The following is a 20,749-nucleotide window of genomic DNA, read 5'->3' as shown; positions in this document are numbered from 1 at the left end:
AAAGTTGTAACAAGAACATCTGCAAAAACATATGAAAATCTAAATCTGTTTAGTGATGGACGGCAAAGCCAATTAAAAAAACAAATTTAAACTAAAGAATATTCCATAAAATTTCAATAACAAAGTAAGGGTTTTAGATTTCGAAAACTGAAAAAAAATTTATGAACCGATTTTGACCATACTTAACACGAATGTTGCAGGTCATAGTAAAAGTCATTGTGAAAAATGTCAGCAAATCAAGTAATAGTTGTAGATTCTAAGGGCTAAAAACGTCATATCGGTGGATTGGTTTACATGGAAGCTTTATCCAAATCATAACCGATATGGCCCACTTGCTATTGGACTATTGAACTACATCAACAAGAAGTATCGGTGCAAAATTCAAGCAGATTCGTTCGAACGCTAAAGTGATTTCAGACGGACGGACGGACATGCCTACATAGACGCAGAATGTACAGACGATCAAGAATATACATACTTTATAGGGTCGTAGATCAATATTTTGAAGTGTTACAAATGACTAGACATCCTTAGGTGGAGAATAAAAAAAATTTAATTTTTCTATAGAAATACAATTTTCCAAAAATTTTTAAGGAAAGCTATAAAAAACTTTTACAACCTCCTCTAAAAACTAAAATCTTGGAAAAAAATTACTTTAAAAATTAACAAGTAAAAGAGTGCTAAGTTCGGCCGAGCCGAATCTTGGGAACCCACCACCATGGATTCTGCTAAAATATGGGAACTATTGGGTTGCCCAAAAAGTAATTGCGGATTTTTCATATAGTTGGCGTTGAAAAATTTTTTCACAGCTTGTGACTCTGTAATTGCATTCTTTCTTCTGTCACTAATCAGCTGTTACTTTTAGCTTGCTTTAGAAAAAAATGTAAAAAAATATATTTGATTAAAGTTAATTTTAAGTTTTATTAAAAATGCATTTACTGTCTTTTAAAAAATCCGCAATTACTTTTTGGGCAACCCAATATATCAGGGTCTTGCCCGATTTGAACGGTACTTGGAACATAACAAAAAGTCATAACAGAACATTATGTGCAAAATTTGAGACATATCGGTTGGAAATTAAGGCTTCCAGGGGCTCAAGAATTCAAATCGGGAGATCGGTTTATATGGGAGCTATATCAGATTATAGACCGATTTGGACCGTACTTGTCACAGTTATTGGAAGTCATAACAGAACACTATGTCCAACATTTCAGACATATCGGATGAAAATCGTGGTTTCCAGAGGCTCAAGAAGTCAAATCGGGAGATCGGTTTATATGGGAGCTATATCAGGTTCTTGACCGATTTACACCGTACTTGTCACAGTTATTGGAAATCATAACAGAGCACTTTGTCCAAAATTTCAGCCAAATCGGATGAAAATTGAGGCTTCCAGGGGCTCAAGAAGTCAAATCGGGAGATCGGTTTACATGGGAGGTATATCAGATTCTTGGCCGATTTGAACGGTACTTGACACAGTTGTTGGTAATCATAACAGTACACAATGTCCAAAATTTCAGCCAAATCGGATGAAAATTTAGGCTTCCAGAGGCTCAAGAAGTCAAATCGGGAGATCGATTTATATGGGAGGTATATCAGATTCTTGGCCGATTTGAACGGTACTTGGCACAGTTGTTGGTAATCATAACAGTACACAATGTCCAAAATTTCAGCCAAATCGGATGAAAATTTAGGCTTCCAGAGGCTCAAGAAGTCAAATCGGGAGATCGATTTATATGGGAGCTATATCAGATTATAGACCGATTTGGACCCTACTTGGCACAGTTGTTGAAAGTCATAACAGAACACTATGTTAAACATTTCTGACAAATTGGACAAAAATTACGGCTTCCTGGGGCTCAAGAAGTCAAATCGGGAGATCGGTTAATATGGGAGTTATATCCACATCTGAACCGATATGACGCATTTGCAATCCCCAATGACCTACATCAATATTAAGTATCTGTGCAAAATTTCAAGTGGCTAGCTTTAGGCGTTCGATCTGTATCGTGATTTCGACAGACGGACAGACGGACATGGCTAGGTCGACTCAGGATGTCAAGACGATCAGGAATATATGTAATTTATGGGGTCCTAGATCAATATTTCCAGGTGGTACAAACGGAATGACTAGTTTGGTATAACCCCATCCTATGGTGGCGGGTATAAAAATGACAAATTGTTAAAAAAAAAAATTGTCAAAATTTTTTACATAAAATTGTCAAAATTTTTTCATTAATTTTTTTTTTCGAGTTTGCGCCCAAGCTGCTGTCAAAACGCTAGAGAAAGGAGAAGAGCCACGGGGTCTTTCCTATGTCACAGCTTTGGTTAAATCCGTCGCAGTACATTCGATGAATGCATTTTTGATTTTTAGGGATATCTTGGCATGATCACCATTCATGAAGGAGGTAAAGACCTCACCACTTCATTGGCATCATAGATCACGGGATAGACCGGAGAGCCAGAATGCAATCGCTGTATTGTGAGATTTCACAAAATTTCATTGATGTTTAGCAACATTTTCCGCACAATCGCCAGTCAGTACTAGGCTTAAATTAAAAATTTTACAAAATGTTTTATAGATGTAAAACTTTTGTCGTTGGGGTATAGTTGACATTTTGTTAATAATTTTTTGGAGTTTGTTTGACTTTGTGAAAAAAAATGTGAAAATCCAATTTTTCCATTTTACTCTGAAAATCTAAATTCAATCACATTTTATTTTTTTGTCTCCCTATTTTCCTTCGCCAACTCTTCAGCCACCATTACAACAATTTGTCTACCCCAATTTTCGCATGAAATGAAAACAAAAATCCATCAAAAAATTCGTCTGTCATATGTCTGGCATAATAATCCTTTTGTGGAAAAACATGCAACATGTGTAACTCAGAATGCAGACAGTAAACGCCGAGTCTATAAAAATAGTCGCTTTGCAAATAAAAAAAAATAAGACTAAAATAAGCAAATAAATATTTGCAACATACCATGTAAGAACAACTCCATACACCCCAACCATCATAAAGTTATGTGAAAAAAATCCAAAAAAAAAAACACATTCTGGAGTAATTCTGGATTTATTCTTCAGTTGATATGAGACGAGTTGTCAAAAAGACTAACATAATAAGAGAAAAAAAGAAGAAGAGACAGTTTGCAGAAGCAACAAACAGACACTGAATGGAGTTGTAGGCAGACATGTCTCTGGATTAAAAAAAAAATATATTAAAATCTTTCCCTAATCTCAACTAAGGAGGGAAGTATGGGAAATATAAGCCTGAAAACTTCAAAACTGTATATAAAATAAATAAAATAAAATAAAATAAAATAAAATAAAATTAAATTAAATAAAATAAAATAAAATAAAATAAAATAAAATAAAATAAAATAAAATAAAATAAAATAAAATAAAATAAAATAAAATAAAATAAAATAAAATAAAATAAAATAAAATAAAATAAAATAAAATAAAATAAAATAAAATAAAATAAAATAAAATAAAATAAAATAAAATAAAATAAAATAAAATAAAATAAAATAAAATAAAATAAAATAAAATAAAATAAAATAAAATAAAATAAAATAAAATAAAATAAAATAAAATAAAATAAAATAAAATAAAATAGAATAAAATAAAATAAAATAAAATAAAATAAAATAAAATAAAATAAAATAAAATAAAATAAAATAAAATAAAATAAAATAAAATAAAATAAAATAAAATAAAATAAAATAAAATAAAATAAAATAAAATAAAATAAAATAAAATAAAATAAAATAAAATAAAATAAATAAAATAAATAAAATAAATAAAATAAATAAAATATAATAAAATAGAATAAAATAAAATAAAATAAAATAAAATAAAATAAAATAAAATAAAATAAAATAAAATAAAATAAAATAAAATAAAATAAAATAAAATAAAATAAAATAAAATAAAATAAAATAAAATAAAATAAAATAAAATAAAATAAAATAAAATAAAATAAAATAAAATAAAATAAAATAAATAAAATAAATAAAATAAATAAAATAAATAAAATAAATAAAATAAATAAAATAAATAAAATAAATAAAATAAATAAAATAAATAAAATATAATAAAATAAAATAAAATAAAATAAAATAAAATAAAATAAAATAGAATAAAATAAAATAAAATAAAATAAAATAAAATAAAATAAAATAAAATAAAATAAAATAAAATAAAATAAAATAAAATAAAATAAATAAAATAAATAAAATAAATAAAATAAATAAAATAAATAAAATAAATAAAATAAATAAAATAAATAAAATAAATAAAATAAATAAAATAAATAAAATAAATAAAATAAATAAAATAAATAAAAATATAATAAAATAGAATAAAATAGAATAAAATAAAATAAAATAAAATAAAATAAAATAAAATAAAATAAAATAAAATAAAATAAAATAAAATAAAATAAAATATAATAAAATAAAAAAAATAAAATAAAAATAGAAATAAAATAAAATAAAATCCATATTCCCGGAGTTTTTTTTATGCAAACAAAGGATAAAGTAAAGAACTGTTATGCTATTGGAGCTGTATCAAGTTATGGTCTGATTCAAACCATAATTAAATTGTATTTTGGAGATCACAGTAGAGGCCATTGTGTAAAATTTCACCGAAATCGAATAAGAATTGCGCCCTTTAGGGGCTCCAGAAGTAAAAAAGGGAGATCGGTTTATATGGGAGCTGTATCGGGCTTTAAACCGATTCATACCATATTTGAAATTTATATTGAAGGTCATGGAAGAAGCCGTTGTACAAAATTTCAGACAAATCGGATAATAATTGCGCCCTCTAGAGCCTCAAGAAGTCAATATTCCAGATCGGTTTATATGGCAGCTATATCACGTTATAGACCGATTGAAGCCATATTTGGCACAGTTGCTGGAAGTCATAACAAAAGGCTTCATGCAAACTTTAAGCTAAATCAGATAATAATTGCGCCCTCTAGAGGCTCAGATCCCATATCGGTTTATATGGCAGCTATATCAGGTTATAGACTGATATAAACCATGTTTGACACAGTTGTTGAAAGTCATAACAAAAGACTTCATGCTAACTTTAAGCTAAATCGGATTATAATGCGCCCTCTTGTGGCTCAAAAAGTCAAGATCCCAGATCGGTTTATATGACAGCTATATCAGGTTATGAACCAATTTTAACCATGCAAAGCACTGTGGTTGGAAATCATAACAAAACACCTCATGCAAAATTTCAACTAAATCGGTTAATAATCGCGCCCTCTATACACTCAAGAAGTCAAGACCCCAGATCGGTTTATATGACAGCTATATCAGGTTATGAACCGATTTCAACCATACATAGCACTGTGGTTGGAAATCATAACAAAACACCTCATGCAAAATTTCAACTGAATCGGATAATAATAGCGCCCTCTATACACTCAAGAAGTCAAGACCCAGATCGGTTTATATGACAGCTATATCAGGTTATGAACCGCTTTCAACCATACATTGTACTGCTGTTGGCAGTGATACCAAAACACCTCATGCAAAATTTCAGCTAAATCTGATAATAATTGCGCCCTCTAGAGGCTTAAGAAGTCAAGACCCTAGATCGGTTTATATGACAGTTATATCAGGTCATGGGCCGATTTGAACCATTTGGAACAAGTGTTGGAAGTCATAACAAAACACTTCATGCAAAAATTTCAGCCAAATCGGATAGGAATTGCGCCTCCCAGTGGTTTAAGAAGTCAAGATCCCAGATAGGTTAGGTTAGGTTGAATGGGTCGCCCAACAAAGGTGGCCAGTTTGGCCCATTGTGGTGCCCTAGAGAGAGAGAGAGAAAGGGAAGAAATAGAAAATGTGAGACCTCGTATTAGAGGTTACACACGAATAAAAGAAAAAGACAGGAGGAGTGGAGAAACCAGAGCGGGGAGTGAAAAACCGCCCTACGCAGGCACGCATCTACCCACACCGAAGCCTGTGGCACCCCCCCGTCGGAACCATTCTGTTTCCTCAACCAAACTCAGGAGAGATAACAAAGGTACGTTTGCAAGTTCACCCAGATCACAGAGGAAACGGCTTCCCAGAAAGGAGAGCCTACGTCTCTGCAGACCCGGACAGGAACACAGCAAGTCCTCCATAGTCTCCTCCTCATCCTCATCGAGGCCAATACTTACTTACGCCTCAGTAGTTTGGTGGACTGCTAGGGAGAAAAAGTGCAACATAAGGACCATACAACAGGTTCAGATTACATGTTGTCTTGGCATATACCATCACCACTAGGGCACTGGAGAATATTCTAGATATCCAACCCATTTGACATACAGATTAAGTGTGAGGCAGCCACTGCGGCTATGAGATTTAAGGCGACAGGAGAATGGATTAACGATAGGAGCAGTTCATACCATCGCGGCATAATCGAGGCGATGATACGAAACCTGGAAGGAAGGGAAGAGATGAACCTTGAAGTGGAGTACGAAATACTGCGGCCATGGGTACAGTCTTGGATTGACGGAACACTAGTATTGCCATCTGGAAGATCATGTTACACGGATGGATCAAAGCTAGAGTACAGAGTAGGCCTGGGGGTCTACATTAAGAACCCAGGGACTGAGATCTGTTTTAGACTGCCTGACCATAATACGGTCCTGCAGGCGGAGATCCGGGCGATCACGGAATGCGTGAAGTGGTGTGGTGCTAACGCGAGGACGTCGATTCTGAACATCTTTACCGACAATAAACTGGCCATAAGGCAATAACAACCAGGACGGTAAGGTATCGAACAGTCTTGCAGTCTTGTCAGAATGAGATTAACACCTTCTCTGAGGATGGCAAAATCCGCATTGTTTGGGTGCCGCGCCATAACGGAGTAAGGGGAAATGAAAGGGCAGACGATTTGGCTGTGAAGGCTAGAGGACTGCCGTAAATAAACTTGGTTAACCCGAAGCCTTTCGGGTCGACGCAGTCCGAGTTAGGGGAGTGGGCGACGAAACGGTCGGTAGGACGGTGAAAATCCTATGGGGGGACCCAGATCGTGAGAAGACGAGGTTATTACTGAATGAATGTAAGAAGGAGGACAGTATAGCTATGGGTATCATAACGGGACACATAGGACTGTGAGCTCACTTATGTAGAATCGTTGCGGCAAGTGATAGAATGTGTAGGGCATGCGGGAAAGATGATGAAACGTTGGAGCATGTCATTGCCCGGCTTTCGCTTCTTACAGATACCGGCACTTAGGTGGGGACACTATACCTATACTACATGAACCATCTTAGGGGAGTGGTATGGAAAACAGTAAAGTATTTTGTAAGTAGCATGGAATTCCTAACTTAAAATTTTCTTGTTGGAGGTTACTTTATAGGTTTTTAGAGCGCACAACAAGCCGATTACTGGCTTAGGTGTATGTCCACAGTGGCATGGGGCGGATTAATATCTGCACCCTCTTTTCAATCTAACCTAACCTAATTTAAATTAAAGATTTATAATATTAAATATTATTTATATAGAAAATTAAGAAAAATGGACTTACCAACACATTAAACTGAAAATAAAAAAATAAAAATTTGTTTACTTAAAATCGGTGCTATAAAGTTTATTCAAATAATATTGGGTTGCCCAAAAAGTAATTGCGGATTTTTTTAAAAGAAAGTAAATGCATTTTTAATAAAACTTAGAATGAACTTTAATCAAATATACTTTGTTTACACTTTTTTTCTAAAGCAAGCTAAAAGTAACAGCTGATAACTGACAGAAGAAAGAATGCAATTACAGAGTCACAAGCTGTGAAAAAATTTGTCAACGCCGACTATATGAAAAATCCAAAAATCCAATCCAGCAATTACTTTTTGGGCAACCCAATATAAAAAAATTTCATTTGTATTAATGTACAAATAAATAATTTAAAAAATTTAACAATTTCAAATTTTTCCATAATTCTATAGTCGATACTAAACACCAAACTTCATAAATATAAAAAGTTCAACTATATCCTACCTCTCGAAACATTTTCCCTAATTATTAATGATACCTCGTGTTCATATGGAAAACCCTCTCCCTTTAAAATCTTCCAGACATAATTCTCCACAAGAAAACGCTAGAAAATTCTATCAATCAAAGAATCAGCAAATACAATTATTTTCTTGAGCGTTAAACAAAAGACGCTCTACTACGTAGCACCTAAGTCATCAACTCTTATCAGCAATCATACACCCCCTGGCACTTATCTTTTGAAATGCCAAAAACCCTATCACAAACACTTAGAGGATAATTTTTAACACATATCTTTCAACATCTTGAGTGAGAACGACAGACATGCAATGCTTACAAATCATCAAAACAAATACAAAGTGTCGATTAGTTAGGTGGCTGGATTTGGTGACAGTTTCGGGCAGAGATTTTCTCTTGCCTATATAAAATGGTGACACAAATGTTTGCCTATAATCGCTTCTGCATTTTTTTCCCATCCACCCATCAAAGGCCATAAATGAAATCCTATGTAAACACACAAATAAACATACATATCATCGACATCCACCCATCCATCTATGCATACAGTCAAACAGTCCGTCAGTCAGTCAGTCAGTTAGTCAGTCATCTAAAGAGCAGGAAGAAAAGTATGCTACAAGATAGGAAACGCCATGAAACCGCATGTAACGAGGGCTGGGATAAACTTGTTATCAGTTTGATTCCACCATTCGCCACTCTAGGGTCTTGATATGTTGTTATTGTTGCTATTCTCTTTTAGTCAACTATTGCCTTTTTGTTGTTGTGGTTGTTGTTGTCTAAATTTACCTCTGCATGCTTAGTTGCAGCGGCAAGAGATTGTCGCCCATCTCGATATGGTCTCTATGGTTTCTTATGAAAATTATGCTTTTATTTTACAGACAACTGTGGAACCATGAACAGCAGCATGAGCAGCAGCTCTTCGGGTTCATACAACATGGACGATATACTGATTGTCACCGCCAAGCATAGTGAACGAGCGATATTGCGTGCAAATTTCTTAAAGAATCATTTCGATAAAATCACCAAACAGCGTGGACGCAAACCTTTCAAGTAAGTTGCGCCTTTTCAACTGAGATTAGTTGTTTGAGTGTATGCTCAATGACAAATGCCAATAAATTGTTGTTGTTGTTTTACAGCTTTTTGCACATAAAAATCGAAGATGGTCCATTTAGCGAGGAAATTGCTTACAAATACCAAAACACTGCCCTGCAAATTATCATTCTGTGTCCCGCTCTCTTGGCTCTCTCCCACTCACTGTTGATGTCTCAGCTCTTAAGCATAGTGAGAGTGGAAAAGGTGTTGGGTATACTCTTAGATGTGACTGAGGAAAAAGTAAAGGAAATACATAAAGCTGGTAAGTACAGATTTCAAAGCAAAGAAATATATTTATTTCAAATGAAACTTTTTCCAAACTTTTTTAAATTTCTGGTTTTTTTGTTTTCAGCTCTCCCTAATTACTTAAGATGGCGTCGCTGTGTCATACGCGACAACGATCAAGCCCAAATTAGCAACATTCTAGGCATTGCCACTGACATTTTGGGCCGTGCCTTATGCCAACGTCCCGTCTGCCATGACTCGGGCTCAAGTATATCGCGCAGTATTTCTTCTTGCTCAGATGGCTTTACCATATTGCCGAAGAAAGTGAAAATTGGTCAAAACAAAGTTGTGGTCATGCTGAATGATGGTTTGGAGAAAGATGACATGCTGAAAATTGTTGTCGAGAAATCCGGGGAATTGATTGAAATTCGCAATTTTAAATGCCGCAATCCCTATACTGTGCAATTTGCTATACCAGGTAAGTTGGAAAGAGAGAGAAAGAGAGAAATGCTTGGGAGAAATTTTTAGCACACAGGTGGGGGGGCACGTTCCCCCGTCTTTTTTGATAACAACATTTTTTTTTACATTCATGTTTTTGGATTACCATAAAATTATCACAAAATATTGGAATAAATTGTTGATCCGTCTTCGAGATTTGGAATTTTTGAAAATCTATGATAAAGCGAGGGTGCACTTCAGTTCACCACAAGATCATTCTATAGAAAATACCATGCAAATTTTTTTCTATATTAAATTTCACATAGAGACCAATCTAAACCATAAATGGCCTAGGCAGCGAAAGGGCCAATATAACCCACCATTCCAAATTTTAGCAAAATCGGAAGGAAAATTCAATATATACGAGCCCAACAAGTCGAATCGGAATACATAATGGCCATAAAGCCAAATGATATGGATATACAGTGGTGGTCATATGATAACGGAAATCGTTTTTATACCCTCCACCATAAGATGGGAGTGATTTTTTTTCTATGACTTTTAATATTCGTATCAAATATGATCTGAATCGGTCCGAAACCTGATATACCTCCCATGTAATCCGATCTTCCGATTTTACTTCTTGAGCCTCTAGAGGGCGTAATTCTTACCAGATTTGGCTAAAATGTTGAAGTCACTGATTCTATGCGGGTCAAATATGATCTGAATCGGTCCATAACCTGATATACCTCCCATGTAATCCTATCCCCCGATTTTACTTCTTGAGCCTCTAGAGGGCGTAATTCTTACCAGATTTGGCTACAATTTTGAACTGCCACTGTTTTTATGACCTATAACATGCATGTCAAATATGATCTGAATCGGTCCATAACCTGATATAGCTCCCATATAAACCGATCTCTCGATTATATTTCTAAAGCCTCTAGAGGGCACAATTCTTATCCGATTTGGCTGAGATTTTACACAGAGACTATTTCTGCGACCTTAAACATAAGTACCAAACATGATCTGAGTGGTACAAAAACCTGTAATAGCTTCCATGTAAGCAGTTCGCCCGAGTTTACTTCTTGAGCCTCTAGGGGGCGTAATTCTTATCAGATTTGGCTAAAATGTTGCAGTCACTGATTCTATGACCTAAAAGATGCGTGTCAAATTTGATCTGAATTGGTCTGAAACATGATAAGCTCCCCTGTAAACCTTTTCCCCCGATTTTACTTCTTGAGCCTCTAGAGGGCGTAATTCTTACCAGATTTGGCTAAAATTTTGCACTGTCACTGTTTTTATGACCTATAACATACATGTCAAATATGATCTGAATCGGTCCATAACCTAATATAGCTTCCATATAAACCGATCTCTCGATTATATTTCTTGAGCCTCTAGAGGGCGCAGTTCATATCCGATTTGGCTGACTTTTTCACAATGACTTTTTAATGACCTGAAACAACGAGCCAAATATGGTCCAAATAGGTTCATATCGTTATATAGTACTTAGCGGACTCTAGATTTAACTTCTTGAACCCCTATAGAGGAAAATTCTTATCCGATTTGGTTGAAATTTTTCACAATGGCATCTTCTATGGTCTCCAATATTCAAGCTACATAAGTATGACCTGAATAGGTTCATACCTTAGTATAGCTCCAATAGCACAGCAAATCTTATCCATTATGCTTTGTTTGCCTATAAAGAGATGCCGGGAAAGGACTTGACAAATGAGATTCATGGTGCGCCTCATTCGCATTTCCACTTGTTCGTCTTCACAAAGCTCTCTTGACACATTTTGAGAGTTTTTAATCGGGGGTTCTCATAGGATCAGTCTAATAAACCTAGAAAACCAAGATTTTACGATAAAAAAAACTGGTCTGTTTTCATAGGAAAAGGTTTTCATTCCTTTTTCCATTACATCTGCATGCCAATTATGATCCATTCTTTGAGTAATCATACATATAGTAACCACAATATAGCCGAATGCATGGGTTCGAAACCTGGCGAGAACATGAACAAAAATTTGTAGCGGTGGTTATCCCCTCCTAATGCTGGCGACATTTGTAAGGTACTATGCCATGTTAAAACTTCTCCCCAAAGAGAGGTCGCATTACGTCACGCCGTTCGGACTCGGCTATAAAAAGGAGACCCCATGTCATTGAGCTTAAAATTTTAATCGGACAGCACTCAGTGATGTGTGAGAAGTTCGCCCCAGTTCTTTAGTGGAATGTTCATGGGCAAATTTTCAATTAGATTTCCTGTCTTTAAAGTAAACTGAGCATCAAATTTTTTGTTTTGAGGTTTGAGCCTTATGTATTTTTTACCACTCAAGTCAAACAAATTAAATTTGGACTTATAACACCAAAGCTAAACACATATATACTCTTAATTAAAAAAAAACAAATAGTTTCGAAAGTGTCCCTAATTAAATGACCACCACTGTAGGTTTATAATATTCCTGGGGTTTAAATATTTCGTTAAATTGCATCCTTTGTTCGTGGTTAGAGAACAGCGATGCCCGGGCCTTTACGGTAGCGTTGATGGCAAGTCACCCGCATTCTTATGCTATTTGTTTCAGTCGTTGTTGAGGTATAAACGAATGAACATGTGCGGGGGCATACATATAGTCTTTCTGATTTTATTTTAAAAACAATGATCTTAATTGATTAAACGCTTGGAAAGAAAAAAAGTATTTCAGTTTTCTTATTTTTTATGTTTTTTTTTTGCAAAACACCACTCATTCTTTCAAAAAAAATGATTTTTTACGCATTGAGAGAATCCAAAATACCTATGGAGAGTATCTCACAAATACAGTCTCATTTTCATTTTGGGCATCGCTGTTATGTGTAGTTATTGTGTGTGTATGGTTAGTATTCATATCTCACCACTGAGGATTTGAATAATCAATAACTCACCATTTTCTACGAAAAAAAAGTAGTGCATACTTTTAGGCGAACTAAAAGGGTCCTTTACATATTGTGGCTTATGAGAGAGAAACAACATTTTACCAAATACAAATATGACAATAACGAAACCTTATACATAAAAATTAAAAAAAACGAATTACCAATGACCAATTTTCGACTCTGAATACACATCAGTTATTTCCAAACAATGATTTTGTATAACTGCAAACTGGATCACTTAAAACAATTAAAAAAAACAAACTGTCGTTTTGACACCTATGGCTCTTCTGTAAAATCCCTAACATGCAAAGCTAATGGCTTGTGTTTTTCCTCTATGTTGTAGATTTCTCATATTCAAATAATTTCTTTACAATTCTTTCATTTCCTTTTCATTTCAGAATCCTGCATGGAAATATCCACCATGGTTGAGATACGCATCGAAAAGAATCACAAAAGTCTAGGAGCTCGCCCCATTAAATGTGAATCTCGTCTGCGTGAACTCGAACAACTTCTACGCACCGAAGATTCTCCCATTGAGTTTATGTGCCATGCCTTGGGTATTGGGCCCACAGAAAAAGATGAATTGGATTTACATTTGCTGCAAAGTTTCCAAAAGAATATGCCACCCAACTTCCATTTGCTCAATGGGCCATATGAGAAGCAGCATCATTTTTTGACCATACGTGAAACTAGTCCCGAAGAATATCCCACTCTGTTACACTTTGCTGCCCGATGGGGTCTCAATCGTTTGTGCATGCAATTGATGGAGAGTCCAGGTGGTGACACGGCCTGTGGCATTAGAAATTGTGCTGGAAAAACGCCAGCTGAGTTGGCTGACATGGAGGGTCATCACAAGCTGGCAAGGAATATTATGAGCTTTTCGGAATTCCATGAATTGACTACCATGTATCATTATTTTAAGGGCATTAGCAATGAGAACAAAAATAATCCCAATGTTGGCAGTGGCAAGAGTAGTGCTGCCACCAAAGTTGTCATAGAGGCTGTCAAATCACATCCCACTTCGCCAAAAACCAAACAACCAAAATCTCCCAGGTCACCTAAGATCAGGGATTTGCCAGCAGACCAGCAGGCTGAGTATATGGAAATGTCCAGTGGCTCGGATAGGGAAAATTCTCCCGAGGGTAAACCCAAATGTGAGACTATGGCCATATCAAATCTCAACTATATAAGTGTGGAAACGGAAGAGGAAAACCTCCAAGGGTCCTCGGCAGATGTGTGCAAGAATTTCGATACCAATAAAGTGGTTACCACGCCAGAAATTACCACCAACGAATTGAATATCAGTGAACCACCCTATTATGCCTCGAAGGAGCAAAATAAGCCTTCAAAGGATGTCATTGATGCTCCCATCTACCAGACAGACAAATTTAGCCAAGAGTGCTCCCAGTTATTGGAGAATTGTTCCAGCACAGCGGCCAATAATGACTATGTGCTGCAGCCCTCCAATGTCCCGGTGCCCTCTCAGCAAAGGGAGGCAGTGAGACAACCACAACAGCAACAACATAATCCCACCTCCCCCACCAACACAGATGATGGCAATTATTTATTCCAACCCTCAAATCGTCCAGTCGAGGGAGAGTTTCTACATCATTCTCGTCAAAGCCTGAATCGCATGGGCAGTTCCAATCGCCTGGCCCACCAGCCAACCTATGGCACCTTGAAAAGATCCGTTTCGGATGCTTCCTCCTCAGCCCGAGCCAATGTGGATGATGAATTGGCCGAAATCATGCATGACTTTAAGAACAATGTACTCTCGATAGGCGATGTGGAGACCTTAGTGGAGAAATGGAAGCATCGCAATGATGTGCAGCAAAGCTTCCGTGAGAAGCAGGATCAAATCGATCAATTGCGCAAAGAATATGAGCGCATACAAGATCAGCTGAGATCTCATTTGAAAAGAGAGACTCCCTTTGAAAAAATCAAGAAGTTGTTCTCCAGACACAAGTCCACCTCGAATTTACAGGACAAGTCCTCGTGTGTGGACAGTGCCCTGGATGAGACCAAGTCATCCATAACCACCTCGTCAAGTTTCAAATCTTCGGCCAGGCCCATAAGCTCTTTGAGTCTACAATCCGTGTCATCATCCTCCTCTTCAGGGCGCTTGAGCACAGGCAGCAATTGCAGTGGCACTTCTTTGGGAGATTCAGGTACACACTCTGATCATGATGAAAGAAGATTTGGTTGCCGTTTGGCCTCTCCTGTGGTGCCCATGGACAACTATTTGGTGCCGCCCACACCCAGGCCAGTGTATACACCAACTTCCACACCAGGCGATGAGAGACATCACATAGTCTTCCCCTCGCCCATGTCATCATGTACAAAACTCAACACCCCCACTAGTCCCACCAACTCAGAGCACTACCAAATGTTCCCCTCCAACATACCCGTCTATACCAGCCAGAATTTATCCTCATCCTCATCAACGGGCAACAATTATTTGAATACCATAATGGAGGCTAAACAGGAGCAGGAGCACAATTATCAAAATCAAAATGGAGTGACCTTGCAACCCATCAAATTGAATGAAAAATCGAATATCATCTATGGCAAATTGACCAAGACCAGCCCGAATTGTTCATCTTTTAAGCCCAAACAGGTGGCCATACCCCAGGTGGGAAGTGTAGAGATACAGGCAGAGGTCTATCAAAATGTGGGAACAAATTTAGGGGATCACCCTAAGGAGGAGGAGAAGGAGCAGGTTAAGAGCGAAGATGTTGTGGATGGAGGAGATGATCATAATTATATGAATGTTTAAACGAGGTTTGAGGTAATATGCGGGACCAAGGGGGCCAGAAGGTTGATTACAAAGCTTTTATGGCTTTTTATGAAAATTACCTTAATAGGTATTTTTACTTTGTTAAAGCTTCAACACAACATGGTTGTAAGGGGTAAAAGTTTGACCAAAAACCTTTCAAACTACTTTTGAGAGCTTTTGGCAAAGCTTTAACACAAAATGGTTACAAGGGATAAAAGTTTGGCAAAAAGCTTTCTATCACATACTGAGAGCATTGAGCTTTTTAAGATTTCTTTGATTTTCGGTGCCTTTTTGAAAGCTTTCCAAAACCTTTAAAGATTTCTAAGGCTTTTAAGCCTTATAAGCTTTTAAAAGCTTTTTTTGTAGATAAATGCTTGAAATGTATATAGAGGGCTTTTATTTTTGTTATAGGATACGACAGAAAAGGCTCTTTCAAAAGCTTGTTAGGTTCTTATGAAAATGTACTTCTTGTGTATGTTTACTTTGGTTAATCTTTAACACAAAGGGGTTTGGGGTTCAAAGTTTGACCAAAATATTACTAAAAATGTGTAAGCCCAATGAGCTTTGAAGTTTTTTAGGCTTTTCTGAATTCCTCCTCTTTTTTAACTTTCCAAGCCTTGTCGGCTTTCAAAAGCTTAAAGTCTTGAAGCTTTCCAAGCCTTGTAGGCTTTTAAAAGCTTAGTTTTGAAGCTTTTTAAGAATTTCAAGCTTTCGAAAACCAATTGTACATAGAGGGTAAGAATATTGACTGGGTGTTTAGCTTTTCAAAATATAAAATTTTGATAAGTCTTGTATAAAATTAAGTATTTGCTAAAAATTGCAAAAAAAAAGCTTTTCAAGGCTTTTATGGAGAGGGCAGTACTATTTCAGATAGGGGTTGTAGATAAAAGCTTAAGAAAATTTCCGAACCTTCATAGACAAAGGAAAGGTATAGACTTTGAAACTCAAAATGTAAATAACTCAAAAGTTCTCCGTTTCATGTCGGTCGGGTTACCTGGGCACTCACATATAAACGACTATAAATTTGACATTTCTCCCATCTGTTACAGCTTTTATGAACATACTGTTATGAGTCGTTAGATATCCTTTGTTTTTTTTTTTTTAAAGAAAAAGCTTTGCATTGAAAATCTTGATCAGCACTTGCCTTTAAGCAGTAAGAAAAAGCTATTAAGGTGTTTAGGAAAGCTTTTAAGCTATTAAGGAAATCTTTCAAGATATACAGGAAAGCTTTTAAGCTGTTAGGGAAAGCTTCTAAGCTGTTAAGGAAAGCTTTTAAACTTTAAAGGAAACCTTTTTTAGTTCCAAGCCTTATAAGCTTTTAAAAGCTCAAAGTTTTGAAGCTTTCTAAGCCTTTCAAGCTTTCAAAAACGAATTGTTCATAGAGGGTAACAATTTTGACTGGGTGTTTAATTTTTCAACATATAAAACTTTTTGATAATTTAGTAAAAAAAAGCTTTTGAAGTTTTTTATGCAAAAAGCACCAGAATTTCAGAGAGGGTTGTAGATAAAAGCTTAAGAAAATTTCTGAACAGACAAAATATTCATAGACAAAGGAAATTTATAGACTTTGAAACTCGAAATGCTGGTAAAATAACTCAAAATTCTCCGTTTCATGCCGCCAGGGTTTCTTCACACTCACATATTAGCGATTGAGAATGTGACAATTCTCACATCTGTTAGAGCTTTTTTGAACAAATTGTTATGAGTCTATAGATTTCCTTTGTCTATGCATTTTTCTGAAAAAGCTTTGCATTGAAAATCTTGATCTGCACTTTAAATTTATATGTGAATATTTGTCTGTATTGTGAAAGCTCTCATAAATTTCTACACTTACAAATGGTTAGAAAGTTCTAAGGGGAAGCCTTAAAGCAGTTAGAGAAAGCCTTTAAGGTGGTTAGGAAAGCTTTGAAGTTGCTAACGAAAGCTTTTAAGTTGTTTAGGAAGCTTTTAAGTTGCTTAAGAAATCTTTTAAGTTGCTTAGCAAAGCTTTTAAGTTGCTTAGGAAAGCTTAGGAAGGAAATCTCTCAAGCTATACATACAGATACAAATAAACAAGAAAGGTATTAAAAAGCTTTTTCACGAAAGCTTTAAAAGCTTTTCAAACCTTTTTTTCGAATATTTCAGACATTTTGAGAAAATTTAGGTATTTTAAAGCTCAAAAAAGGCGAACTATTACAAAATATCTAACAAGAAAGGTACTGAAAAGCTTTTCATGAAAGCTTTTAAAACAATTTTTCGAAAATTTAAGACATTTTGGGAAAACTATGGTATTTTGAAGCTCAAAAAAGGCCAACTATTACAAAAGATCTAACAACATTTTCTGAAGAAAGTTTATAAAAAGCTCTTAATGATAGCTATTTAAGCTAGCAGGCGTAAATATAGCGTTTATATAATAATCAATTTTGTAAATGGCATGGAAATTAACACCTTAACCTTTTTGTACATGGACATAACTGATTAGCCAAACTTTCCTTAAAAAGACGGCAAAAAGCTTTCGCAAAAAAACCCAAGACAAGCCATAAAAAAAAACGCTGATATTTTAATCGATCGAAAGCAAAATCTGAGCGAAGCTAAGGCAGAGCTTAAAAATAAGCAAAGGATACCCAACAAGATAAAGGAAGAAAAAAGGCAAAAGCAAGCTCGAGGGTCTAAACATTTTATATAGTCTATTCTATTACATTGAAGAGAAAGAACTATGGGCGGATAGAGATAAGGGTTAAAATAAACAATAATGCAGTAAGAAGCAGTCTAAGGGAGAGAATAAATATTTTTTAAGTTAAATATTTTTAATAGTGGCATATGAACTTTCTCCAATTGTGAAAGCTTTAATGAAAAGCTTCTTTAGCTGTGCATGTGTGGGGTTACCAAGTAATGTATAGATTTTTTGAACTTATTTTGAAAGTGATTAAATAGAAGGCAACAAAGGCTTTGGAAAGCTTTGATTTAACGCATGAAGAATATGTCAGATAAACATTTGATTGTTATTTTTTTCAAAGAGTTTAGAGAGCAATTGGTGCAAAACTCAAAGTTCTCAATTGGAGATTATACATCGAGATTAATATAAAAAGCCTTAAAGCTTTTTTGGAACAGATTTATATAACAACATGTAAGCTAAAAAAAGCTCTGAAAGAGCTTTCATTAAAAAAATCAATAATTTTAAGCTTCTAATGATTTACTTTTACATTGTTTTTATTTGTTTTAAATTTTTAATATTATAATAATTTTTTCTTTTTGTTAAATTGTATTATTTTTAATTTTTTTTTAGTTTGTAAAATTGTATTATTATTTTTAAAAAACCATATACACAAAACAACAATGAGTATAAACTAGTTGAAATATTAAAAAGTTATATCAAAATGAGAACAAAAATGAAGAAAAAAAAAACAAAACGAAATTTGATTCTAAGACTGTGGATATGTTATTACAAACTTCACATTTTATTATTATTACATATATTAAACATTTTTTTTTTTATAAAATCTTTTTTTTAGCTTTAAGGCAATTGCATGTAAATTTTTGTTTTAAAATGCATCCCTTGTTAAACGGCAAATAAACCAAACATCTAATTTTTATATATTTCTTTTCATAAGATATTATAAAAATATAATAAAAGAATTTTTTTAGGTTATTAAGAAATTGTTTATTTCACCTATATGTGGCAAACGAACAAACAAACCAACGATCTAATGAAATATATTAATATACACCATACATGATATTGATATTGTTTTGTTTTAAGAAAACTGATTATTTTGCTTCGATATATCCTTTTGTATTATAGACAATAGGCAAGCTATTCTAAAATGTTTATCGATATAAATTTTTATGTAAAGTGCTATATTTTATGAATGCTCTATAGTTTTTAAGAATTTACACATCAAAACCAATAAGGAAAATACAAAAAAAAAACTACTTTTATTTTTTTATTCATTAATCAAGATATTATCATATATTCTCATTTATTTTATGGAATAAATCATGCAAAAAATAATGTTTAAAACCCCTCCAAATGAATTTGTTTTATTTGTGGTTTGTGGATATCGTGAAAAAAATTGATCGAAAATTCAAAATTTCATCGAAAATTCATCAAAAATCAAAATTTCACTAAGAAAACTTTAAAAATGGTTGAATCTTCTAAACTATTCGTTCTAGGGGAAAATGGGCCTTAATTCGTGGTATCCTCGAAAAATTCAAAATTTCATCGAAAATCCATCAAAAATCTAAATTTCACTTAGAAAACTTTAAATGACTGTATCTCCTAAACTATGCTGCCTGGAGGGAAATGGGCCTTAATTCGTGACTCCAACAAAACATACAAAATCTCATCAAAAATCTAATTTTTTCTTAGAAAACTTTTAATTGGCTGTATCTCCTAAACTATGCGTCCTAAAGGGAAATGGGTCTTAATTCGTGACTCTGTCAAATCAAAATTTCATCGAAAATCTATCAAAACTCTAAATTTCACTTAAAGAATATTTAATTGGCTGTATCTCCTAAACTATGCCTCCTAGAGGGAAATTGGCCTTAATTCCTGATTCCACCAAAAATTTCAAAATTTCATTGAAAATTCAACAAAAACCGAAATTTCACTTAAAAAGGTTTTAAATGACTGTATCTCCTAAACTATGCGTCCTAGAGGGAAATGGGCCTTAATTCGTGACTCCGTCGAAAAATTACAAATTTCATCGAAAATCCATCAAAAATTCTAAATTTCACTTAGAAAACTTTTAATTGGCTGTATCTCCTCAACTATGCGCCATAGAGGGAAATGGGCCTTAATTCGTGATTCCACCAAAAAATTCAAAATTTAATTGAAAATTCATCAAAAATCTAAAATTTACTTAAAAAAAATTTTAAATGACTGTATCTCCCAAACTATGCGTTCTGGAGGGAAATGGGCCTTAATTCATGATTCCATCCAAAAATTCACGAAAACAATTAAGGATTTTGTAAGTAGCACGGAATTCCTAACTTGAAATTTTCTTTTTCGAGGTTACTTTATAGTTTTTAGAGCGCACAATAAGACGATTACTGGCTTAGGTGTATGTCTATAGTGGCATGTGATGGATTAATATCTGCACCCTCTTTTCAACCTAACCTAACCCACAAGAAAAAAATAATATAAATTTTGTTCTGTACCCCATAAATATCTTGCAGCGTACTGGTTTCACATCGTCTTTCAATTTTCCAAAACAAAAATGCAAATGCTTTCTCCTAAAATCTCAATGGCTATAAAATAAGACAATAAAACAAAAACATGCAGCCAAAAAATTGGAAATTTATTCGCAGATGCCCCTA

The 20,749-nt window shown here is 34.4% G+C and overlaps 1 protein-coding gene across 4 annotated transcripts in view; it reads left to right on the top strand.

The window, feature by feature from the left end:
* LOC106091641 (uncharacterized) overlaps positions 1-16,551 on the top strand; it is a 171,543-nt gene extending 154,992 nt beyond the window's left edge. For all 4 annotated transcript variants that reach the window (XM_059363579.1, XM_013258228.2, XM_013258232.2 and 1 more), the window contains 4 exons: positions 8,886-9,057; positions 9,144-9,361; positions 9,452-9,802; positions 13,074-16,551. In XM_059363579.1, the coding sequence (XP_059219562.1) occupies positions 8,886-9,057; positions 9,144-9,361; positions 9,452-9,802; positions 13,074-15,451 (3,119 nt within the window). In that variant the 3' untranslated portion in view covers positions 15,452-16,551. The remainder of the gene's footprint in view (positions 1-8,885; positions 9,058-9,143; positions 9,362-9,451; positions 9,803-13,073) is intronic.
* The last annotated feature ends 4,198 nt before the right edge of the window (positions 16,552-20,749 follow it).

This window comes from Stomoxys calcitrans, chromosome 2 (assembly GCF_963082655.1).
Source record: "Stomoxys calcitrans chromosome 2, idStoCalc2.1, whole genome shotgun sequence".
Classification (NCBI taxonomy): domain Eukaryota; kingdom Metazoa; phylum Arthropoda; class Insecta; order Diptera; family Muscidae; genus Stomoxys; species Stomoxys calcitrans.
The sequence above is the reverse complement of the archived record's forward strand: the minus strand, read 5'-3'. Positions and strand labels throughout refer to the sequence as shown.